The sequence below is a fragment of the Diorhabda carinulata genome, chromosome 9 (genome assembly GCF_026250575.1).
Source record: "Diorhabda carinulata isolate Delta chromosome 9, icDioCari1.1, whole genome shotgun sequence".
Classification (NCBI taxonomy): Eukaryota; Metazoa; Arthropoda; class Insecta; order Coleoptera; family Chrysomelidae; genus Diorhabda; species Diorhabda carinulata.
Window position 1 is genome coordinate 9,404,060 of NC_079468.1, and position 24,672 is coordinate 9,428,731.

Genomic DNA, 24,672 nt, shown 5'->3' on the forward strand with positions numbered 1-24,672 from the left:
ACTTGAAGAAATTGTTCATATAGACGCGGTGCTTGTTCCTGCCCCTAAAGTTGCAAGTAGTGGTAGCAAAAGCGCTAGAAACCCACCATTACATTACGAATTACACAATTTTTTTTGATACCATCTTTTTTCCACCTTAGGCAAATCCTCAGTTTAAGTTCGCATTTCATAATATTGACAAGCATCCCTACGCTACAGTGCCGACAATATTCATTTTCTCTCTCGTTCGAGACACTTCATCTATACTGCGCATGCTTGAGAATGCCGAACTGGAACCTCAGAGGATAGTGAAATCGTTGCCATTCTGTCTTTCTTAGTCGGAACAGCTTCCACTTTTAGAAACTGTCCATATAGAAGTATTACGTATATGGTGAATCGGTTGGCAATCAACCAACAATGACTTTCATTGAATAAGTGTTATGATATCTGAACGGTCATGTGACTCATATAATCAACGAACAATACCCTTATATATCGAACTGTTACGTGATACACTTCGTATATGCCTTTTTGATATTGAACCCTTATGTACCACCTAGTATATAACTCTTTCAATGTACCCCGCCTTTTTAACATACTTCTTATTTCGATTTTTCTTGTTGATGTTGAATATTTGTTATCGCAAGATGCGATAATGATCCAATAATTTATTGTTACTAATTGAATTTTTCTGTTGTTAATTTATTCTAATCTTGAATAAAATGCTCATAATATTTAAATACATAATATATCCTATAAGGAATCCATAAAAGCGTTATAGTCTCTTCTAACGAAATATTAAACTTACTTAACGCACTAGTGCGTGAGAAAATCACAATTCAACTTATGTATTTCAATAAAAATTTTGCTGGTATTGTATGTAATTCATGTGTAAAGGCATTTTTTATTGTCGCATTCGCTTGCAGCTCATTCACATTCGTCGAAAAAGGCTACTACATTAATAACTATTTTAACACGCTTATATATGTATACTTGTATGCTTGTAACGGAATCTTGAATTCGATTTTTGAATAATTTAAAACGTCTGATTTATTTTATACTTATTGAGGACCAATACCACTCATATTATCAAAGGAAATAAATAATAGTTCAAAAAACTAAAAAACTACCCTTTAATAGTAAACCAAACTGAAAATTGCTAAATAATAATACTTCTAATAAGGGTGGAGATATTATGATGTAAAAATGTGTGGGATGTGCTCTCCAAGATAATTTGATAATGAATCTGCTTAATCAGTTTATTTATTTACATCCATGGATATCAAGCTTTTTACATTAAAATATTTCCAATTTTCTTAGTTTTTTTAAATTATTATTTGCATGTGATTTTCATTATTTGCGTTTGATAAATCATAAATTCATATCGTTAGTATTAAAACTAGAATTATTTTTTATTTCTGGGAATGACTCAGGGGGTGCTGTCTGTCATCTGTATATATATATATATATATATATATATATATATATATATATATATATATATATATACAGTGCTTTTCAGATAAAAGTATCCACCTTTAATAACTTTTGTAATACTGGTATTTAGAAAAAATCCAAAAACACGTCAATTTATGTTGGAAGGGGCAAGCATTATGGCTTATTTAAACTTACTGGAAAAGCCACCCCCTCACCCCTAGCAGCATCCCCTTTATTTTTTTAAATTACTTTTCACATTTTTTATGTAAAATTTGGATACTCCTCTTTGAGCTGATTTCAAAAATGTATAATACTTGTAGGTTAAAGTGGTTAGTTTATGAGATAAACAATTTTTCTTTTAAGAGCACAAATTTTACTTATTATTTACTTTCACCTTATTTGCCTGTACTAAAATAGGTTGTACAACAGTTCAAACTCTTTAATCTTTTTAACTGTGCTATTTATTCTACTTAAAAAATCCAAACAACAAAAAACTCTACTTTTTATTAAAGTTTGACATTGTCAACTAGAATTTGTAGTCACTATTGATAGTGTAATTTGATACATTATTTATTTTGTTTCTCTGAAATGGTTTACTCTTTGCAAGAAAGAATTGAAATTGTAGGTTTATACTACCAAAATAATAATTGTGCAAGAGCTGCTGCTAGAATATTTAACGAATTACATGACGGAAGACATGCAACTCATAAGTATGTAATTCAACTGATGGAGAAATTTACCACAACAGGGTCTGTTTGCAATAAAGTGCATAAGCGAGAGGGACTCGTAAATAACGAAGCAATCCAAGTGGCAATTTTAGGGCAAGTCAGCTTAGAGGCTCAACAACCCCAATCGTTGTCAACAATAAGTAGAGCGATCGGTGTTTCATCTTCTACAGTTTTCCGAGTTCTACATAAATTCAAGTACCACCCATACAAAGTTAAGTTGGTGCACGAGTTGAATGAAGATGATTTTGATCGTCGTCTAGAGTTTTGCGAATCAATGACGCAAATTATCAATAACAATCCACAATTGTTAAACAATATTTGCTTTTCTGATGAATGCTCATGGTCATTAAATGGCTTAGTAAGTAGGCATAATTGTAGATATTGGGCTGAAAGTGATCCACATATTATGCGTGAATTCCATACACAACATCCCCAAAAGTTAAACGTTTGGTGTGGTATCCTAGGTGACCACATTGTCGGACCTTTCTTCATCAACGGAAATTTAAATGGTGAATCATATCTTGAGTTACTCAGGGAAGGGGTTGACCCACGTATTACAACAATAATAGAAAATGATGATAACCTTTCCGAAGATTTACTGGTATTTCAACAAGACGGAGCTCCCCCACACTATGCTATGCCTGTCCGACAATTTTTAAACGAAACATTCCCCGCTCGTTGGATAGGTAGAAGGGGGCAGATGATGGAGTGGCCACCTAGGTCACCGGATCTAACACCCCTAGACTTCTTTTTATGGGGGTATTTAAAAACAAAAGTTTATGCTACCCAACCAGAATCTCTGGATGATTTACGAGAGAGGATAGAAAATGAATGTCGACAATTAAATCCAGCCGTATTAAGCAATGTCAGAGAGGCATTTCAAAATAGATTATACCATTGTATGGAAGTGAATGGTACTCATTTTGAACACTTATTGTAACTTCATAATAAATAGCACAGTTAAAAAGATTAAAGAGTTTGAACTGTTGTACAACCCATTTTAGTACAGGCAAATAAGGTGAAAGTAAATAATAAGTAAAATTTGTGCTCTTAAAAGAAAAATTGTTTATCTCATAAACTAACCACTTTAACCTACAAGTATTATACATTTTTGAAATCAGCTCAAAGAGGAGTATCCAAATTTTACATAAAAAATATGAAAAGTAATTTAAAAAAATAAAGGGGATGCTGCTAGGGGTGAGGGGGTGGCTTTTCCAGTAAGTTTAAATAAGCCATAATGCTTGCCCCTTCCAACATAAATTGACGTGTTTTTGGATTTTTTCTAAATACCAGTATTACAAAAGTTATTAAAGGTGGATACTTTTATCTGAAAAGCACTGTATATATATATATATATATATATATATATATATATATATATATATATATATATATATAAACAGATGATTTGTTGAAAATTATCGCATGAGTTCACTCCCAATACAATACAAAATTGTTTTGGTCAGATCAATCACGTGAAATACTGGAACACTATTTTTTGAAATGTAGCTTAAAATATATGCTTATAAAGACTAGAACATCTAAATTTATCTAGATTGTTTTTACGGAATAATTTTTAGTAACAAATTGATTTAATCACGTATTCCTTGAAAGTAACAAGATTAATGATGCTACACTATTTATTTCCAAAGTTCCTCAACTAACGGTTTTAATACTTAGAAATCTATTTATACAGATGACTACTTTCTCTCGAATGTGCAAACCATTGATGACATAACAGATAGTAAGAAACAAAAATTCTTCAATCTCTTGAGGTGGCCCGCGAACGTTCAAGCAGCAATATGCACCTGGCCATGCTTCAATGTTCTTAGAGAAGTTAGCGTTTCAGATGCTGAGACAAAAAATTGTGTAGCGTGCGGTAGAATCGGCGTATCTGCCCGGGTACTCATGTATGGCCAGCCTTATAATTCTACAACATTGGAAGGCTGCCAGCCTGATCCTAATGCCATAAATGAAAAGGTGAGTTTAATGAGATTAATATATTTGAATTATATATATATATATATATATATATATATATATATATATAAATGTTCTTGAAATTTGGTCTCTTCTGTTTTAAAATTAGTTTTATCAAATAAATTTTAGAAGAAAGACTTTTCGACTAATTTTTAAGTCTTTATCAAAATATGATATTGACACTGACAATTGCGTATTTATACTAATCAATAGATCACCTACATCATGGACATCAAAATAAGAATAAAATCAAATTATAAATTTGTTCTAATAAGAAAAATAAATTTTTGCTCAGTCCTTACATCTCAAATATGTAGCGGTACTTAATCAATCAAATTATTTGTAGTTTTATTAGAATTTACAAAATAGAACTATAAATTTTACTTAAATTATTTAGGTCTTTTTTATCATTGACAGATTAGATTCTGTCTCAAGAATTTTTGAATCTTCATAATTGAATTTGTTTTTTTTGATATTTTATGGTTCGTTAATGCAGTTCTTCAAAATATATTCAAAATATTGAGATGTCTGCCCTATGTAGACAGCGTCACAATTAATACAATGAATATTCAAGAAAAAGGATAAACAGGTACTACAATCATTTAAAAAAACAAAACAGAAACGAAACATCAAAACAAGACATTTTTCCTTGCCGATGTACCAGGACTTTCCCAACAATTATCTAATTATTTAAAAAAAATGATATTAGTATAATTCATAAAGGACATAATATGTTATCCAAATATTTTACTAAATTAAAATCTACAACACCAAAAAACAAAAGAAGTTATATTATTTATTAAGTGCCTGGTATTAATTGTGACGCTGTCTACATAGGGCAGACACCTCAATATTTAGAAAATAGACTAAGAGGTCATCAATATGATAAAACATATAGAACTGTATTAACGAACCATGAAATATCAAAACACCCTAAATTCAACCCATACCATTTGGAATATCCTTTATTTTTAAACTTTTTAAATCAATCTTCATTGGAGAAACGTGTAATTGATTTAATTCATTTATTGCAAAAGGTTGTCCAAACGTTTTTGTTGAAATATTAACTCTTGGTTCCTAAATATAATTTTACATGCTGAATTTTCTATTAAATAAATGCCTTTAAGAGTTCTCACCTCAGTTTCTTGCTTACATTTTATGATTAATTTTTCTTCTACAGGAAATATTGCCAAAAATTGATTTATCTCCATAATAATTTCAATGTGATTCTTAATTATTTCAATTTTTGTATATTAACAATATGTAGAATTTCCTGCTAGCAATATGTTTTCTTCGCATCCATAATTATTATTGTCTTGTAAATGGTTAAGACATTGAAAAATATTGCCACAAGTGCAAATGTCATTTAGAGGTTTAATGACATTATTTGATTTAAGTAAAAATTTTTAATTAGGTATTAATGTTACGTATTCTGATTCAATTTCTGTAGGTATAGATATCGATAAAAAAATTTGTATTTGATTATTTTCTACTTTACAAACTACGTCTATGACGGCTTCAAATTCTACAATATTTTTATGTTTTAATTCGAAGGGTAATTCCGCTTGGTAGTAATAATGCAGTTTTTGCAACTCTACAAATAAATCGTGAGATTTTATAATACTTGGATGTAATGTTCTAAGTTTACAGAAGGTCAAGGAATTTTCAACCGTTTCTAAAATGTCTTGAATTACATTGAATGTGATAAGAAGTTCGTTGAATAACTCTTTCAAATAAATAATATTTTCCGCATTTTCGTTTTCAATATTTTTTCATTAAATTTAATGTCCTGAATTGTCTTATTAAAATTATCAATGAATTGGTGACTAACAGAATATTGCATTCTAATTTGATTATGCAAGTTTTCTTGGTTTTGTTTTAAATGTTCCATAATTGAGTTAATTCTATCTCCATCTTCAGAGTCCAAGTTTCCTGTAATTGTTTTTACTATTGATCCAAGACCGTTAATTAACCCTCTCTTTGGTCTATCTAAGGTAGAATGAATATTAATGTTATCAAATTTTTCTTCTATACCATTCCTAGTGTACTCTATTATATTTATAATATTTTCTGTTTCAGATAGAAAAAATGTATTATTAGACATATTATATTTAACGTAATTATATTGTATACTTAACTTATTATATTCTACGAGTAGTAGACTTAAATTATAAAAATAAACAAAAGTATGACTGGATTTCTGCAGCTTGGCATATCCAAGATTTTGGGAAGTATTCCCAAGTTATGGGTAACATCTTTTATTTTGACTGTTGCGTCTCCGGCGGTGACGAACTTAAAATATATTTATAGGGAGTCTTTTTAGGACGTTTTATGTTTGAAAGATGAATATTTTCTGAAGTATTTTTGTGTCTAGTAGCGATTTTAGCTGTTTTTAGTCGGATATTGTTGCTTTTAATTTCTTCACTTTTATATTTATTTTTGGTTTTACCTTGTGTCAGTTTATTATGTACGTACACTTGTAGTGTATTGTATCTGGTAATTCTTCACGGCTTTTATTTGCTTTAGAGATTACTTTTGATTTGTTTTCCTGTAATTTTTTATTTAAATTCGAGTATAAAATTTTCATTTTATCTTTATGATTTTGTATATAATTATTAACTAATTGTTGATCAATTTCTATATCGAAAGGTGTTACTGTTTATGTTTCCGGTAATTATTTCGTTTGGTTTCAATTTTGAATTGTAAAGAAGTCTTTGCCAGCTATATTATAAGCTGTTTCTTATTGGGAACGTGGCAATGAAACCACCAAAGTAGACTAACTTTAATATATTTTCCGAGCTTTCTTATACTCATGTATTCATCGTCTGGGAAATAATTAATTAAGAATTTCGGTGGTTTTGAATCGTATTAATTCTTGTAAAAATTTCAAATTCATAGGTGTCAAAATTTTAATATTAAATTGAAAGAGTCTTATTAATATTTGTTATATCGCTTCTTCCATTTTCACTTAATTTGAGACTGGCATTTACATTTGCAACTTTCGTGTCTTCTATATTGTCTACTGGTAACCTAATCGGTTCAGAATACTATTCTATATAAAAGCTGACAAAATTTGTGTCTCGAGAAAATTTTTTCTGTGATTTTTTGTTTTATGAAATTGTTAGGTTTGGCAAGTTTGATAATATTTATTAGTCGGTAATGAACGTTAGCTACTGTTAAGAAAACTGGTTGGGGAGACAAAAGGTCTCTCCCACCTAGGAGAATTATTCGAATTGTTTAATTTTAAAATTATAAACATCAATATAATTGTACTTGTTCATAATTTTTTCTTGTTGACGGTTAATACTTTCTATCATGCTTATAACCAAAAACTTTTAATTTATTTAAGTTATTTCTCAGTAGAACGTTAATGTACTCGTACTAGCGAAACGATTTTAATTACACACACTTTCACGAGCCTATCCAGGGGTCAATATGTCAATTATTGTGGGTAGACATTTCAGTATTTAGAAAGTAGATTGAAAGGTTATCGAACGATAAAAAAATGAAACTACATTTACAAAAATCATGAAATATACATTCAATTATAAAAATTCAAAAATTTTTTAAAAATACAAATTTTTGGAAATGGTTGATATGCATAGAAGGGGAAAGCTGTCAATGTTAGAAAAGACCTAAATAATTTGAGTAAAATTTATAGTTTTATTGAGCGCTATTCTGATTTCACTATAACGACTCATTTCGGTTTTCACTGATAGAATTTCAAGATCTAGTTCAATTAGTAGGTTTGGAACGTATGATGCAGTACTGGTGTGATACATAGTATCTTGTTCTGGAACCCTGATATTTCAAAGTTTGAATTACTGGCTGTACCCTGTAGCTATATTCTGCAAACCCATATTAACTTTGTAAATCAGCAGTTTATTTTCTAGATTTAGTATCTTTCTCATAAATATATGGCTCTCCAGAGTTAACCTTGATCTAAGTGAGTTCCAAGATATTTGATTTTTATCTACAAGAGATTGATTGCTAAACAAGACCTTTGGACACGAATCGTTCTTTAGGGTGAAAGTTACATGCACAATTCTAATTTGATTCGTTTTGATTTACCATGTTTTGAACTAATTTGTTGATTTATTTAGATGCAATTGAAGATGTTTAGTTGCTGTGTTTGGATTTTGATGGGATATAAGCAAAGATGTGACATCTGCAAATGTTGCGATGAACCAAGAACGCTACCTTGTAAACCCATGATTTGATTGGGTATTGTAGATTGTTAGGAGAGTCGTTTCGTTAGGGTTTCTGTGTCCAACATCTCAATGTATTAGTACTGCTCTTTCAAGGTACTTAAGCCTTTTAATGAAATGGACAAGATATTCGCATAATAGAGGCTGTGCTGTTTCCATGGCTTGCTCACGGAATCTGCAATTGTCGTCATCTGATATGCCTATTGTCTTAAGGTGGTATTTAACGGGGAAGTCACCTGTCAGAAGCGACAATCAGTTTAATGCGGTTTCTTGTTATCACAAGAGTTCCTCAGACTTCTTAGCTGGTATGGTTATGATACGCATTGTTTTAGGCCTGGAATGTTTCTCCTGTAAGACTCTGCTCAGTTCGTTATTGATGTGGCACCTCTTGAGGCCACAGTAAGGCTCGGTCCTATATGGAGTCATTGCTCCTTTTTTAAAAGCTGCTCCTCATTGCCTGGCGGTCTGATAGCTACATTAAGATTACTTTACTGTTAACTAGTGCTTTTAGAGTTTGTTTGCACTCTCACTCTAGTTTGGACATGCACTCAATAGCTTTCAGGACCTTTAAGGCCGTTTGGCTAACTGAAAGAATGTGAATGTGCTTTCTAGAGAGGTTTGTATCCAAATACTTTTGTTTATTGCTAACAAATCTACCTGAAAATTGATAAGTGATTTTTCGTTTTGCGCTAGTTTTGAACTATCTTTGTACCAAAGAGATACATGTCAAGCTTCGCGGAATATCTTTATTAACCTATGATTGGTGGTCATTAATTACCACAAATGGGATATCTGTGTCCATCATGATGTGAATTTGGTCTATTGATTTGTCACTGCTTTCTAGCTTTATCAATTCTTGAATCCATAGGTGACTGTCAGATTTCCTATCTGGCCCATCATCATAGATTTGATGATTGATCTCATTCATTCATTGATTCTTTATGTATGGTCTTGTATTATTTTCAATATTTAATTGTTGATTTCCTTGTCTTGTTACTTGTGCATATGTTATATCTGGTTAGGTTGTTATTTTGGAGGTGCTTTCCATGTATCTAATTTTTGGATAAAGTTTTTCCTGTAACTTTTTGTGAATAACACATCCTCTATAGATCGCTGGCTGTTTTCCTTTACAGTTAATCATTTCACATTATCTGGGAGTTCTTTGACAAAAGTTTTTTGTGTGCCCATAGTGTTCACATTTTGTATAATGCAGAATTATTCTGTTTGTGTGGGGTGCTTCAAATGTTACTTCAACTAATAGCAGTTTGATGTTATGAATTTTTTCATTATTTTTATTTAGTTTGATATTCCAGATATTTTGCTTGATCTCATTTAGTTATGTGGAATGATCTATATTATGTAGCAGTAGTTAATTAAATTATTTGTAGTTTCATTAGAATTTACAAAATAGAGCTATAAATTTTACTTAAATTATTTAGGTATTTTTTATCATTTATAGCTTTTTCGTTCTTATGAATGTGAACCATTTCTAAAAATTCTCTTTTTCGGGTATTGGATTCAGTTTCAAGAGTTTTCCAATCATTATATTTGAATTTATGTTTTTTTGATATTTCATGGTTGTTTAATGTAGTTTTGTTTTTTTATGATATTGATGACCTTTTAGTCTTTTCTAAATATTGAGAGGTATGTAGACAGCGTCACAATTAGTACAAAAGACTTGATATATAATATTACTTCTTTTTGTTTTGGTGTTTTAGATTTTAATTTAATGAAATATTTGGATATCTAAAGTATTATGTCATTTATAACTTTTACTAGTTTCTGTTTTGTTTTTTAATTAATTGTAGTATCATTTTTTCAGGATGCTTATTTTCTTTCAATGCAGTTTTTGCTTTTTGAATAGCTAAGCATCTAAATTCAGAATCTAATAGTTGGATAGGTCTATCAGTCAAACTTTACACTGATCTTTTTTGTGGCATAGGATGACACAAATAACTTGAGGACCAAATTGGTTTGGTATACTATTCTATTCTTATGTTATTATTAAGTTTATCTTATCACTGATCTTTTCTGTTTTAAAACAGAAGAGACCTAAAATTAAAAACATTGAAAAGCATTAATATATCAAAAGGTCTAAGAAATAAGAAATTAAAGAAATTTATACCAACATGGATAAAATAATGCCTACCTACCATAATATTGAACTTACATATGGAACTGGAGCCAAACAGAATCTGAAAAATTACGAAAGACATTGTGAATTTTCAATTTTTTTGTATATGTTGGCGAAATATAGTTTTTCTTCCCAAGGTCGAATTAGATAATTATTTTGTGTTTGATAAGAATTCATAGGATCTTGTTTAATTTTCCTGTAAGTTATCTCATCGTTTAATAATTTCATAATTTTATTATAATCTTGTGATTTCATAATAACAGTTTTATTAGATTTATCTACTTTCAACATTTTGAGATATCTGTTTTGATTGATAAATTCTTTGGTTTTAGTTATATTTTGGGGTTTGATAATGCTTTGGTTTTAGTTATATTTTGGGGTTTGATAATGCTTTGGTTTTAGTTATATTTTGGGGTTTGATAATGCTTTGTTGTTGTTTGTTTTTCAATTTATTTTCAAAAATAGTGATATTACAAGTATCAGATCTTATTTTATTTAGAAATATTTTGTGCAAAATTGGGACCTAAAAATAAAACTTCTTTCACTTCATCTAATATGAGAGTATCAGTTAAATTTTCGATCCATTTTGATTTTATTTCATTTGAATTTTTAGCAGTAGGTTGTTGTTTCAATATTAGATTATAAATTTGCTTAATATTTTACTCTTTTTGTATTTATTAAAAAGTAATTCAGTTGTTTCTCAACATTTTTCTTCAAATCCTGATCATATTTTGCTAAAGACTTAAAATTAGTCGAAACGTCAATATTTGTCTTTCTTTTAAAAAATTATTTAAAATTTTCGATAAATTAATGTAAAGTAATTTGAATATTGTTATACTTTTATACATATTTTTACATTGTATTTTGACCATCATTTCAATTCTCAATGCATAGGTATTCGAAAGCTCGGAACGGAACTAGTTGGCAAAGACAGGCATAATTGTTTAATCAATATAGATATTCCATTCTTTTTTCGTTATGTAGATGACTGCATTAGCGCTGTACCGAAAAATGAAATTGGAAATAAAAAATTCAAATCTTATCATAAAAAACAGAATGGTAAATAGGGCCAAGTTCGTTATCAAGATATTTAAACTTCAATTCATGTCATCCTATTTCACAAAAGAGATCAGTAATTGTTAGTTTGGCTGATAGAGCTATCCAACGATCAGATCCTGAATTTAGATGTAAACAATAAAAAGATGCTTTAATAGAAAATAATTATCCTGAGAAAATGATAAAAAACATATTCAATAATAACTTTCTTTAATTTCTCATTTCTTAGACCTTTTGATTTGTTTATGTTTCTAAATCGCCTTGATTTTAGATCTCGTATGATTTAAAATTATTTTTTTTATTTTTAAAGAGAAAAAGTTGACTATTCTACCTGTTGCGGTCTTTATCAAAATATTTTTGAAATAAAAAAAACTAATTCTAAATCAGAAGAGATCTAAATTCCATACTATTTAAGAACATATTCAATAATATATAATCAAATGAGAAAGAAAGATAAACAAATACTATAATCAATTAAGGAACAAAACAGAACCTATACATTAAAATGTAGAACACACCTCCTTACTATATGTACAAGGGCTTTCACCATAACTTTCAAATTATTTTTATAAATATATTATATTAGATCAAGTTATAAAGGATATGATACATTATGAAATATTTCACTTAACTAAAATCTAAAACACCCAAAACAAAAGAATATTGTATATCCAGTATCTTGTAATGACTGACGCTGTACATAGGACAAATATCTCAATATTTAAAAAATAGAATAAAATAGTGATCACTGTGCAAAAATAAGTGAAAATGTATTATCAAAACATCATACATTCAATCATAAAGATTAAAATTAATCTTTCTTGTTAAAAAAATTCTATTTTGATTTTATTCTTATTTTGATATTCATGTAGATAATCTAATGATTAATATAAATACGCAAATTATATGTGTCAAAATTTTGATAAAGACTAAAAGAAGTCGAAACGTCAAATTTTCATTTATCTTCAAAAAATTATAAAAGAAATTAATTTTAAATCACCAAAATCTAGAATCAAGAACATTTAGAAGCATAAACATATCAAAAGATTTAAGAAATATATTTATGTTTCTAAATCGTCTTGATCTTGGGTCTTTTCTGATTTAAAATTAGTTTTTACTTACAATTTTTTAACGGCATAAAAAACCTTCCAATCATATTCGAAATCGAGAACAATAATTAAATTTTCTTAATGCCGCATTATATAAAATTAACAATAAAACAGAATGGTATATGGAACAACTTGTCCTCAAGATAATTGAAATGCAATTCATGACATCCTATACTCCAAAAAAGATCAGTGATACTAAGTTTGGCTGATAGATCTAACATCAGATCCTGATTTAGATGCTTACCTATTCAAAAAGCAAAAACTGCATTGAAAAAACTTATCCGGAAAAATTATAAAAAACATATTTGGGGCGTTGTATTTTTCTACGGACAATCTCGGTGATAAATTTTTTGATTTAAAAAAAAAATTATTTCTTTTATAAATTTTATTTTTGTCCAATTATCGAAGATTTCAGAAACGTATAATCCATCGAAGTTTTATTTTATGCCTTTTATTTATTTTAATTTTTTTCGGACTAGTAAGAAAAAATGAACACCTCTGTCACAAAAAAAATATATTTAATAGGTATTATATAAAATCAAATTTTCATTTTTTCTTTAACTATGCTCAATTAATACAAGAATTATTATTAACTAACTAGATTTATAAGAATTTTTATTACAAATATATAAAAAATGATATTTAATACCACTCTGTCACATTTTTGCTGGTTAAGGTAACAAACTTTGGAATATTTTGCAAATAAATGAAATAAACATAGTGGATATTCTGTATGGTCAATATGTAATAATATGAGTTATTTTAGTTTATATTTTTTCAATAAACTGATCATATGCTACATCGACGTTTAATCACAAGAGGCACAAAATTGTGACAGAATATGATAGAGTGGTAGATATTAATAAGCCAGCATTTGAACTTATTTTTTTAACATTTTTGAAACGAAAACAAAACATAATGGTTCTCTTGGTAGAACCATTCTTTGGTAGACATAAAATCAGACTAATTTTCTCTTTTCCCTTATTCTACTTTTCAAATACTTCTATTGGTTTATCAAATTCGTAATAAACACGCCTTCCTCTTTTGACTTCTCTAGTACTAGGAATTATTTTTATCAAGTTTTCAAACATCACATCTGATACATCTGATTTTACTAATTTAAATATTTTTCCACTGTCATCAACAGTTTTATAAAACATGACCTCAACATCTTCATCCACACAACTTTTTGCAACTCCAAAGTAGGTGTACTCAATTTGTTTTTACTGGGTACTTTTACTAACATATTTTACTACCATTTTTTATTAATAATGGGTAGATGTTGTCAACAGACAGGTCATCTGAAGTACCCGATTTTATATGCACAGTTTTTTTCTGATTAAAAAGAGGTTGATCATTTTCATCCTCTGAACTAGAAATATAAATAGTCTCATAAAATCTCTTTGTAGAAGTTATAATTATGTTGGTTATATCAGCCAGTGGTTCTTTCAAATCTGAGGTTGGGCTGACTTTCATCTCATGTTCAGGTAATTGGCGATAAGTCTTCAAATTGTAACAATCACAAAATTTGTGGCAAAAACAACTCAATTTTCGGTAACTCAGCACTCTAGGTTGCTGAGCAAGTAGTTGGTGGACGTTCATAGTACCTTTCAGCGAAATAATTTCATTTGGAATTTCCATTAAAATTTGGGCAATATCATCTTTACCAGCAAGAAAAAGCTTTACCTTACTGAGGTCTTTAAGTGCTTCATAAAATTGTAAAGCGTTGATAATGTCGTCTCCACTGGCGACGAAATTGTCAGCTAAATTTTTTATAAACCCTCCATACCGTCAACTGCTCCCTTGCCGTGACCGGACTCAAAAAAATTCCAGGTGGAAGGTGAAATCTGTATTGTTTAAAAAATCTTGTTGCAAACAGATAAAAATTATTTTTTTACTTGTACTGTGTTGCTGGTACATCAGAAAAAAAATGAACTGTCTTAATGTGGGGTAATTCTTTTTGAACCCAATCAAGTACCGGATGTAGGTGGGCCTAAATAGCTGCAGGACCAGAAGACAGAATACAAAAAGCAGTGATCCACCGAAAGGCACTGATTGAATTTCTTCGTGGTACTTACTCGTACAGGCGTAGTTTTCACTATAGTCAATATGTAAGCAATTTCGGTTACAGTCAACTCATTTATACATTGGCGATATGATTTATATTGATTTCTAATATTAAATATATGTGATTTAAAAACTTTTAATTCTTCTTCAAATTTACTAATTAAAATTTCAATTGTAACTTGGTCGGTCTGTTTTATGTTTTTACTGATTTTAACTTTTTTCGTTCTTCCCAATAATATCCGTTTCTCTAACTCATTGTACCAATTCAACTAGTTTCTCTTAGTCGATCATATTACTATATTTGAGTTTCTTTGCTTCACATTCAGTGCATTTTCCTTTCATTCATGTTAATGAATTTACATAGCATACAATGTGTGAGATTAACAGATTCATGTAATTCGTTTTGATAACTTTGTTTTTATAGAGAGCAACTTTCATAAACGTAATATTTGCGTGCAGCTTACACATGCAGGTTTTGAGGACATCAGTACGAGGTGGTATGACATAAAATGGTTTATGTCCTGCAAAATAACTTTAGTGACATTTAACGTCTGGATTTTCTTTTCAAAATGATAAGTCTAGATTTTTTCTGATTTTTTCTTGTGTCCAACAAAATTCGTTTCTGCATCTTTTTTTTTATGAAAACTTACAGTCTCGTTTTTCCCAGCAGTAGCTCGTGATACATCATCCCTGAGATAACATGTATGAATTTTCTCTCTCAATGAAATACTTATTGGTCTTAATGTATAGTTTTTTGATTTTCTTTTTATTCCTAAAGTTTGTTAAAACAGTTTAAGTTTTAGTCCCGAACGGTTAATTGTTGTGTCTTCAAGGATTTTTCTCAAGCAGCGTTTTGTTTTGTAGTCTTTAATTTTTTTTGTAATGTTCCTTAATGGTATTTGTCAAGATAGTATATTTTTTTTCTTCTTCGGTGTCTTTAATTTTATCTTCATTTTTTTATTTTTTTTTTTAATAGTTTTGGTTATATTATGTAATAATATCTTTTTTATTTTTTTGACGTTGTCTTTTTGTATTTTCTTCCTTAATTGTTTTACATTGTCTTGAAGTTTCACATTTGGCCTATAAATTTTCGATATGTCTCGTCTAACTTTTTTTCTACCCCTTGCTCTAGCAGTGGATGAGATTGGGGTTAGTGAACGAGATCTAGGGCTTGAAGGAACAGGTGTAGAAGCCGGAGCATTCATTAGAACATTCTGCAAAGCTTTCTGTTGTTCTCTACTCTTCTTGTTTCTAATTTGCCATTTTCTTTTCATTTGTCTGTGTTCTCATGGTGTCAAATCTTTGACAAGCTTTTTGCGAGTATGGTATCTTTCTAAGTCTTTTCGTTTCATTTCTGCAATTTTTTCGGTGTCTTGCTTCCTTTCTTCACGACAACGTCGCTGCCTTTCTGCCGCAGATAACGCCATTTTTTAATTACCCCGATGATAATACCTTAAATGAATGAAATAATTGATAATGTAATATATAGATCACAAAAAATAATAATTTACTATTGTAAGAATCAATTAATGCAAAGTTTCAGACAAAATCACCACTTCGTCACGAGTTATGCCACTCCGTCACAGTTTATTTGTGACAGAAGTTTAAAATAACAGTGTTCGAGGATTTTAACATTCATAAAATTACAAATTGTTCGTAAAAGTGGGTGAATATGACAAATTTACTGGGAAAGAATAATATTACTAGGGTTCACCCCAGCAATGAAAATTTAGTGGTCCAAAAGGACCACCTAAGTTATGATTTAGTGGTCCAAAAATATAACGTGGTAGACAAAAGTAAAAAAATTAACATATGCATGCTACACACACTTTTATAGGTATTTTTACGGCATATATAAATTCTTTTATGCAAAAACAGCACAGTAAATATAAAACATAGGTTTTTTTTAAAAATATTTTGGGCGATAAATTTGTCGTCGATGTGTATGATTTTGGCGACATTTCTTGATGATTTGGCGACAATTGTCGCTATGTCGCCATGCTGGCGTGAACCCTAAATATTACATATATAAATAGTAATTAAATAAAATTTCAAAGTAAAAACTTACGTCACAGAGCGGTCGCCGAATAAACAAACGCACCTCCGTTCACTTCCTGCAGGCGACTAACTCGACTCGCTCCCGGGTATGCCTCCAAGGGGAAGAGGAAACCTACTGTTGCTTAGTATTGAAGATCAAACAGCTAGGAGCGTTTCTTGTTTTGCGAAATGCGTGACGGAAGAAAGTAATAAAAAACATTCATAGCCGAACCTAACGATAAAATATTTTTTTGTTTAATAGTATGAACCTTTACGTTTATTATATTCTAATTAATTTAAAAACAATATTTCAGAAGTTCAATAAATAATTTTATATTAAATAAAGGATTCTATATTTTTTAAGCGAGATCATTTCGTAACATTAGGCAGTGCAAAGAGACACATTTTAACACATTTTATTTGTATGTAAAACACCTCTGTCACATATTTCGACTACTATGTCACAATGATTTTGTAAAAAGCAAAAAAAATAAAAACGGAATTTTATTATTAATCTCTGTATGGTCCAAAAAAATTTTTTGTGAATAAAATTTGAGAAACTGCAATTTTTGGACAAATAACAATTTTTTTTTCAAGAGGAGACTCGCCATTATCGGTAGAAAAGTAGAACGCCCCATTTAAGAAAAGGATGAACAGATACTATAATCAATTGAGAACCAAAACAGAAACTGAACAACAGTTATAAAACATTTTTCGTTACCGTATCTACAAGGACTTTCCAACAATTATCGAATTATTTTAATAAATATGATATTAGTACAAGTCATAAAGGACATAATATTATTATCATTATCCTAATATTTCACCAAGTTAAAATCGAAAACACCTAAAACATCTTTATCAAAATATTTTGATAAGTCGAAATATCAATTTTTGTATGTCAAAAATTATTAAAGAACTTAATTTTAAAATAGGAGAGACCTAAAATCAGAAATCAAGAAGATTTAGAGATTTAGAAGCATATATATATATATATATATATATATATATATATATATATATATATATATATATATATATATATATATATATATATATATTATAAGAAGTCTTTGCCTATATACATACAGGGTGATTCATTATGAATGCCCAATCTCCTCTGAACTGTAGATTTTTGATCTCAAAATATGATGATTCTGCTCAACATGCCTTATGCAAATATTGCTAGATTCCGAGTGTTCAAAGTTTAAATTTAAATTTTGATTTTCGCAATAATTTTTTATGTTTTCACAATTTCTCTTTGAAAATTGGCAATTTTACGTTTTTTGGCTTGAGGAATCATAATTTGCACCCTAATTTAACATTGCTAATAGAGGGCGCTAGTTACACTTGTTTGTGTTAATTAAATCAAAGTAAACTTTTTTTGGGCTAAACTTACAACATAAAATAATAAAAAAATATTAAAAAGCGTTATATTCTACAAAAAAAGATACTCTTCTTTGATTCGTGTAACTCAATCGGAAAGGATTTAAATCGGGGAAAAATTGCATCCATATCATTACACTCCTGTTCAGAATTCATTACCTCAAGATTTACCTAAGCGTCTACAGTTTGTCCATTTTTTGCAAGATAAACAAAATGATAACCCAGATTTTCAAATAATCATTTGTGGGATTCTGAAAATCCACATGTTCTGAGAGAAACACATTTTCAGCACGAGTTTAAGGTTAACATTTAGTGTGGTGTAATATGTGGGTATTTAATAGGTCCTTTTGACCTGCCAACCAATTTAAATGGACCTCTTTATTTAGTTTTCTTCAAGAACATTTACACGAATTACTAGAGGATATACCTCTCGCTTTAAGACAAAATATGTGGTTTTTGCTCGACTGAGAATTTAAGGCTTTTTAATATTTTTTTATTATTTTAGTAGCCCAAAAAAAGTTTGCTTTGATTTAATTAACACAAACAAGTGTAACTAGCGCCCTCTATTAGCAATGTTAAATTAGAGTGCAAATTATGATTCCTCATGCCAAAAAAAAACGTAAAATTGCCAATTTTCAAAGAGAAATTGTGAAAACATAAAAATTTATTGCGAAAATTAAAATTTAAATTTAAACTTGGTAGGTGTGTAGCAATATTTGCATAAGGCATGTTGAGCAGAATCATCATATTTTGAGATCAAAAATCTACAGTTCAGAGATTGGACATTCTTAATGAATCACCCTGTATATATGTCAGCTCTTTGTCAGCTAGTTTATAAACGTTCTCGTCTAGGTATTTTTGTAAAATTAAACACTAAAGTGAACTATTTCTAATATATTTCAACCTTTCGAATACCTATGTTCCTATGATACTATTTGAAAACGAAGAAAGGTTAGGTAGAATTGATTACAATGAAAATTTGTCAAAAAATTCGTTCTTCCGGCTGTAAAAAATAAATTAAAAAAGTAACTGGAATTGAATAGTAAAAATCTGTGAACAGAAGGCACGAAAGAATGTTGAAGTGTAGAAATTAAAAGGCCTAGACAAAATAATATTACAGAATTAATAGGAAAAATTAAATATTAATCAAATGGCATTCAAATAAAATATAAAAATACCTCTTCCATCGACAAACTAACAATTTTTTCCAATACTTCAATGTCTTTTTTTTTGGTTGTGACCATTTTACAGTTTTAATTTATTGTCCAATATATTTCATTTCGATTTTGTATGTATTAACATAGTCTTCTTTTCACATATATCTTGATTTCTAATTCTTGTTTTGTTCGCCTTTTAGCCCCATTATTTTTTGTCGCTTACTTGCGATTTGGATTTTCTTATTATTATTCAAATATTATACAACTCTGATTTATACGTTCGTACATCAGCCTCTTTTCCCCTGTTAGTCAACCGACTTCAAAAAACGAGCCATATTGTTATAATTGCACAATTCTTTTGTATGGTTGGCAATATTAGCTACCAAGCATGTGTGTATTGTTCGTACGCTCATACCTTCAAAAGTATAAATCGGATAATCCAGTAATCTATTTCAATTCAGAATTTAATGGTATAAGTTTAATTATTGTATGGGCCATTATTTTAGCATTACAAATTTTATCTCAAAATTCACAAATGCCGGCGTGTACCGTCTTTAGACATTCAAAGAAAAAGTTCGCAAAAATCAGTATCTGTCCTTACTATAAATATGTAGAAAGGTCGGATAATTGAGTTGGTATTAATTGGTTTATAGTTTTGAAAGCATACCTAAATTCAAGAGATTACATCGTTAAGACAAATTCATTTAATATCTTTTAAACTTAGAACACAATTCAATTTTAGTCTAAAATGACTGTACTAAGATTACAATTTTTTTCGTTGGATTAGTGTACTAGAAAAAAATCATTTTATGTTGACAGTATTGAAATTGTTATTTGTAAAAATAGCTTAAGGACATAGAACCTATTACATTCAAATGTTAGTGCTATTCATCGAGGATGGCTATAAAAATGTGGGTAATACCGAGGATGCAGTTGGTCCCCAATATTAATACTGGAACATATCTCAAAAAATAGTTGGAACATTTAAATTTTAATAAACGTTTTATTTCCCCCCTTTTTGATACTGATCTTACAAATTAAATAAATTACAACTTTAAGAACTTTTATTGATTGGACGATTCATTTCAGGGCATTTGGTTTTTTTTTCTGGAACAATGTTTCCTTGCCATAGGCCTATATAATTTTATGCCGAATTGTATATTCTCGTTTATGTTTCCACAAATATTTTTATTGGTATATTGTGATGATTCTGTAATGTAAGCAGGTTCCAATTATTTTTTTAGAAGTTTAGAACGGATTTTTCAGAAACAACTGGTAATCTTTTTTTAATTATTATTTATTGGAAGAATGATATTAAGAGATGACTAGGAAATATTAAAATTATTCTTATATGTTTTCTGTATCTTATCCATGCTATTACAGTCTGGTATTCATTTGGGGTTTTCTCAATCATGTCTACTTTGTCTCTTTATTGTTCCATAACTACTTTCAATTAGTTTCAATTAGGTGTTTGTAACTTTTTGCTGCTTTTTGTAACCAAATTTTTTTCTTTTTATTCTGTTTTATTTCTCACTTTACAAGGTGAAAAAACAATTTTCATTATGAGAATTGTACGATATTGATATTTTTCTTAATTTTTTATATATGGTATTCACCATTAGCTTACATATTGAAAAATGGGTATAAGTCTCTGCTTCTCTTTTTAAAATAATAATAATTTGTTTCAGGACTTTTTAATGTGTAGATTATGTGTAACCCAAGTAGAACTTTTGAATAAAGTGACTCACCAAAAGTATCTAATGTATATAGAATGTGCAAAACGTGTTAGTGAAAAACGGACTAATGATGCAACAAAAGATACAACGTGTATATTAAATGAGTTATTGGCAGATGAAAATTGGCTAAATCAGGTATGTTTGATTTATTTTTATGTTCAACAGACTCTAAAAATATGGGTGCGCTACAACTCGTGACGATTATTAATCCGTTGAGATAAGGATGCGCCATCTCGGGACAGAGATATTTCAGGTAAACGAAGAGTCTATAATATAACTCGTTACAGATTCATTAAGAGTATTACCTGTACCTAATCCACGTAAAGTTAGAAAATCCAAAAATTAAAACCTAGAATTTCTAAATCCCTTAAATTTTATTTTAATTTACGTAGGTACTAATTAATATACACTAGAGAAATGAATTTTTAAAATTGCAATTGGTTAAAATTCTACCCCCAATGTTACCACTACCCTTTGTCATTTAAAAACAAAATCGATACTCCGTTCTCTATTCTTCAAACAGATAACTTGGTGTGACAATCTAAAAATGGAATTAGCATTTGATTTTATGCAAAGGCATTAATGATTTTAAATTTAAAAAATAGAAATTACAAAAATGTAAAGTATTTTCATGTTTTTTGTATGAAAAATTGGATCAGAAATGATGAATATTCAACTACATTCAAAACGACTTAACCAATTGAAATTTAATGTTATCCATAAATTTACAATATTAAACATCATTCTTATCTAACCTATAAATATTCAACGTCATTCATAATCTAACCAATCAAAATTTAATGAAAATTCCTATGGTAACCAGAATCAATATTTCAATTAATCAATATTACTATCAACGTCAATTTGAATATTGAATTTTGAATTCTATGAGTTCAAAAATTTTTAAAAGCTTTAATAATATCGAAAGGCACCGGAAATTATTATAAGTAAAATTTTATTATTGTTATACAATAATACATATTTCTTATATTGTTTTTGACCATAATTTCAGTCCCAGACGATGAATACATGAGTGTTCGAAAGTCCACTTTGGTGTTTCCTTGGCACGTTCCCAATAAAAAATCGCTCATAATATAGTTGGCAGACTTTTTTACAATTTAAATATTTAAAAAAATTGCTTATTTATATTGATCACCTTCATCATGAATAATATACAAGAATTAATACATTTCAAAACTACCAAATATGTTGATTACTTATTGTAAGTAAAATTTTATATATATATATATATATATATATATATATATATATATATATATATATATATATAAATGTATAACAATAATAAAATATATATAATATATATATATATATTTATATATATATATATATAAATGTATAACAATAATAAAATATATATAATATATATATATATATATATATATATATATATCATCCGCCACTATTTGTCTAATATTTATAACAGCCAGAATCTCAAGTAGGCACATTGTAACAGAAGTTAAAATTTTATAGCGGATGTTAAAATCACGAGTTGTCGCACGCCTAAAAATGTTTTGCCCTATTGTCCAGTTTTTAAATAAGTATGTTTATTGTATTCTATTGTTTGTATAGTACTGAGATGTTATCCTTTAGAAATCTTCTTTGGATGAATGTTATTATAATACAATTTACTCTTATTACTTCCAATTTTATTATTCAAAATAATTTTCTTCCAAGCAACAAGTATATTTATTTTATAGTTTCATGTTTTTTGGTTAGAACTAGTCACATTGACAAGTATTTCTGGGATTTATTGTTGTTCTGAAGAAAAAAAACTGAGTCAGCATTTACAATTTCTGAATCCGAATAATCTGAGAAATAAACAAATATTTTACGAAATTTTTCATTTTTCACAAATTATAAAATAAATAAAAATATTTATGTTTATTCTCAATAACAAAATCCCATTTCTTTCATAAGTTCTTTTTTATGTAGCTAATTTTTGTAAGTTGGTTGTTGACAAATTTTTCGTGCCACTCAACTTCATAAAAGTCCTGAGGTATTGATTTTTGATATATTAGTAGTATCAGCATTCATCCTATATCAACCTAACCAACCTTTTTTTAAAATAATAATTGTAAAAATATCAGTTCGACTTAAAAACACAAACAGGGTGGTTCAAAGATTGGGGTTCATCTTAAAAATTGGGCAGTATTACCAGAAGAGCTCTGAAAACTGTTGGTTTAGTTTGTATAAAACAGAGAAATCTGACATTGATACTATTGTCAGTTAAACGCTAATAATAAAATATTTATATTATACATATGGTACAGAGGCAGTTAAATAGATAAAGTTGTTCGTTTCATATCACATGTATGAAAATATATTTATTTGTTTCAGTTATTCTTGGAAGTGCGAACGTCTTGGGGAGAAATAGATAGCATAGACTATAGTTTTAGAACAAAAAATTCAGTGCATTCTCAGTGATTCAAGAATTAAAATATTAATTAGGCCGTAATTTAAATCAAAACAAAACGTGTATATTTGAGAGTTTTTATGGATAATAATAAATTGTAATTAATTTAGGAATAGTAATCGATATGCATAATATTTGATGAATAAGTACATAATCTGTTTTTTATGGTTACATTTACCATTGTATGCTGTGCATTTTTTATTTCAGTGCTCTAACATTTTTTAAAAGTGATATTGTATTATTTGTTAATTATTATTTTGTAAAGATTCAGCATTGGTTATTTATAAAGAGCACAAACACTCATTTAATAAAAACGAACATTATCATTTATAATTTCTTTTTATGTTGAAACACGCCAACTCTAACACCATTTTATTATGAATTAAAAATGTCCCTCAGAAACATTGATATCGCTTATTTCTAATTTCCTAGAGCTTTAACAATCGAATTATATTAACGATTTCCTTTTGACGTGGAGTGACAAACTGACTGACTGAACATCTTTTAGGTCATCTTAAAAACGCTTAAACAACCAAAAAAAATACGTGCACGCGATAAACATTTACTATCATACTCTTCTTTTAATAAATGTATTTTTCAAAACCACGATTTAGTGGTCGTTCGGGCTCTTCTGTAATAACATGGATCGAGAAAGCAAGTTGAGACTTTGTGTAAAGGTTCCTAAGACGTATCACTCAAGCATTTAAGATATATTTACTAACCCACTCTTTCTACTATATGAGGCCAAGAAATCGGGAACCGCACTACGTATTTCAAGGATTCGTTGGGCGACTGTTTGCCGCATCAAACAATTTGGTCTATATTTATACATATTTGGTTCTTAAACAGTATCGCTCAGATGAACAGTAATAAAAAAGAGGAAATTTCTGACATTCGTTCAAAAGTCTTAGTAGCTTAAATATTTTCTGTCCTTTTTTCCCATTTAAATGATCACATACTAAAATACCAATGATGCTTTAAATCATAGAATGGACTTAGGTGCTTTTAATCCAAAAAATCCAATAGATTTTTTTATTTAATTATGAATTGCAAGTGCCTTACAAATAAATTGCTTTCTCATTATCTTATGAAAGTCATCGTTTTCTTGTTGGACCAGGTTAGTATATAGGAACGAGAGAGATCCGCTTTAGTAGAGGTTTCAAAGAAATTAACTGCATCAATGAAAGTGATGCAGGCGATGTAGCTAGTACAAAAGTTTTT

The 24,672-nt window shown here is 28.9% G+C and overlaps 1 protein-coding gene across 4 annotated transcripts in view; it reads left to right on the top strand.

The window, feature by feature from the left end:
- The window catches only part of LOC130898275 (uncharacterized), a 47,303-nt gene extending 23,444 nt beyond the window's left edge, over positions 1-23,859 (top strand). For all 4 annotated transcript variants that reach the window (XM_057807448.1, XM_057807447.1, XM_057807451.1 and 1 more), the window contains 3 exons: positions 3,841-4,124; positions 20,967-21,149; positions 23,376-23,859. In XM_057807448.1, coding sequence (XP_057663431.1) covers positions 3,841-4,124; positions 20,967-21,149; positions 23,376-23,462 — 554 coding nt within the window. In that variant the 3' untranslated portion in view covers positions 23,463-23,859. The remainder of the gene's footprint in view (positions 1-3,840; positions 4,125-20,966; positions 21,150-23,375) is intronic.
- The last annotated feature ends 813 nt before the right edge of the window (positions 23,860-24,672 follow it).